Source organism: Wasmannia auropunctata, unplaced genomic scaffold (assembly GCF_000956235.1).
Source record: "Wasmannia auropunctata unplaced genomic scaffold, wasmannia.A_1.0 LD336074.1, whole genome shotgun sequence".
NCBI classification, from domain to species: domain Eukaryota; kingdom Metazoa; phylum Arthropoda; class Insecta; order Hymenoptera; family Formicidae; genus Wasmannia; species Wasmannia auropunctata.
Genome location: NW_012026816.1, coordinates 4,474,951 through 4,477,533, shown reverse-complemented (window position 1 = coordinate 4,477,533; position 2,583 = coordinate 4,474,951). Strand labels below are relative to the sequence as shown.

At 28.5% G+C, this 2,583-nt stretch overlaps 1 protein-coding gene across 1 annotated transcript; it reads right to left on the bottom strand.

The window, feature by feature from the left end:
• Positions 1 to 247: 247 nt before the first annotated feature.
• Positions 248 to 2,402, bottom strand: LOC105449714 (putative nuclease HARBI1). Its single transcript, XM_011689093.1, has 4 exons — positions 1,772 to 2,402; positions 1,189 to 1,402; positions 821 to 1,093; positions 248 to 606 (listed from the first exon to the last, which is right to left on the bottom strand). Exons 1-4 carry the CDS (start codon positions 1,912 to 1,914, stop codon positions 280 to 282), a joined length of 957 nt encoding a protein of 318 aa, XP_011687395.1. The 5' UTR covers positions 1,915 to 2,402; the 3' UTR covers positions 248 to 279.
• Positions 2,403 to 2,583: the final 181 nt, after the last annotated feature.

Below are 2,583 nucleotides of genomic sequence, written 5' to 3'. Positions count from 1 at the left end.
ATAATATTATGTTATGCATATTTATGTTAAAAAGAAAAAAGTATAACATAAATTTGATATCCAATGTAAAATTGCAGATTAACATAAATTCTAATAGTTATATGTAAGTGCAATGAAAACTATTAAAGCAAATAAAAATAAGGGAGAAAATAAGGAAGATTATATGTGAATGTGAAAACTATTTTGTTTTATTTTGTTTTATTTTATATTTTATATGTATAATATGTATAAAATAAATAAACGTATATATACATGTATAACGTTAATTATTAACATTTATTACGATCTTTCGCGATGTAAAAGTATTGCAAAATAATTGCGTTTAGCTATGCCCTCATCATCTTGATCATGTTCATCATCTTCAATTGCTATATCTATATTTTGATTTGTAACATCATCTTCCAAAATATCATTATCTTCCAAAATATCAACATTATTCAGACATATATTGTGAAGAACGCAACAAGCCAGAATCGTTGCTGGTATCAAATCCGTTCTATGCATATCGAGATATTTTAAACGTCGAAAACGGCCTTTCAATAAACCAAAAGCACGTTCAATTGTTTGTCTAGTTTGAGATAAAACTTCATTAAAATTATTTTCAACCTGTAACAGATAAAAGTAATAACACATAAAAAGATATATTGACATTATTACTGATTTATAATAAATAAAATTAAGTCAAGATAAGAAGTCAAAGACGAGCGAAATACAGGTGTCAGTTAATATTCAACACGTTATTAAACAATTTTAATAAGTACTGATGCTTGCTTGTACCTAATAAATCTCTTCCCCCTCCCCTGCGACATAATTAATTTACCTCTGATAAATGACCATTGTCTCTATAAGCTGTCAGACACCATTTTCGTATAGGGTAAGCTTTGTCTCCTACAATGAATTCTTCATTGGGAAAGAACAAAGTTGGATTTCTGTGAACACTGTGCCAAAAGTTAGAGTTGCGAAAGACTCGAAGGTCACCAACGGAGCCTGGATAACCAGCATAGCAATCAATAAATTTTAATTTAGCATCACAGATTGCTTGAAGACTTATTGCATATCTACACTTTCGTGTTAAATAACATTCAGGCTGTATCTACAATAATTACGTTTTTTATTTATTTTATTAATTAAATTTAATAAACTTTATGGAGTATATTAAACTACAAAAAGTTAAGTTATCATAATTACAGATGGTGCTGGAATTTCTATATGTGTGCCATCAATAGCACCGAGCACATGTTTAAGACCAGCTATATCTTTAAATTGTTGTGTTACAATGTCCATGTGATCTACAGATGGCCATTGAATAATTGTATTTGATATTTTACAAAGAGCGTCAATAACACGTCGTACACAATGATTTAATAATGATTTAGCTAGATCAAATTTAAGTCCAACAGATCTATAATAACAAATATATCTTATTAACCATTTCCTATGGTTATTATATATATTGATTATTGTATACATTTAAAACAATACTTAATTATCTTCTTATTATTATTATTATTTACTCATATTATTAATATTATTTATTTGATATTTATTTACTTATTATAACATACATAATTTCGAGTATATCAACATGAAAAATGAAATTGTAAAAAGTAAATCTTATTGAATAGACTTATTTGTACAATTTCACTTTTTATGTTATTGTAACCAAAAGTATATATTATAATAGTATATATATTAAAAAGTATATAAATTATAATAAATCAATTAATTAATATTGAATATTAATATTTTTTCTGATATTATTAAAATTTACCTGTAAGAATCGGGTGTTGCCAGCAACCACAATGTGGCAAGTAATTGCACTCTTGGAGATATAACAGATCTTCCCATATTATTCTGCTTCGATAGCATTAAACTCAATTTATTTTCCAGTAAGTGGAAAGTATTTGGAGTCATGCGGAAATGTTCCTTAAATTGTCGCGTCGAAAATCTAGGCACTATATTATCTACATAACCTTTTAATCGCAAGACTTTTATTCGTTTTCCTCTCAATCGAAAATGTTGCACGAGATACAATAAATCACCTATTTCATCTTCACTGTCACTGCTATTTAGATCTAATTCTAGAGCGTTTTTTTAACATTTCGTTAATCGCAATGCATATAAATTTGGATATCTCCATATTCTCTACTTATTAGCTCTTACTTACTCTTACTACTTACTCTTTTCCGTTCTTAATGTATTCAACTCTAGTAACTAACTCTATGTTACTCTTTCCCCCACTACTCTGGGTTCGTAAGAGTTGATAGAGTAGAGTTTTGGAACGTAGCCCTGAATGCAGTCAATGAAGCTTACAGCGCCCGAAATAAACGACCTCTAAATTCTCACTGCATATTTTTTTGAAATCTAAAGTACTGTTAGGTCCTTATACATATGTATATGTATGAGGATACGGGCTTTATGTTCGGTTTATTTTTATCATAGATCTGTTTTTCATAGCTGAACTGGCTACACAAATTTAGAGTTTATTTTTCTTCTTCCAATGTAGAAAGATAAACTGTGAACTAGTGCAGCAGTTTAGCTATAAAAAAATAGGCCTCATGACTCCAAAATTTATTGCCAGTA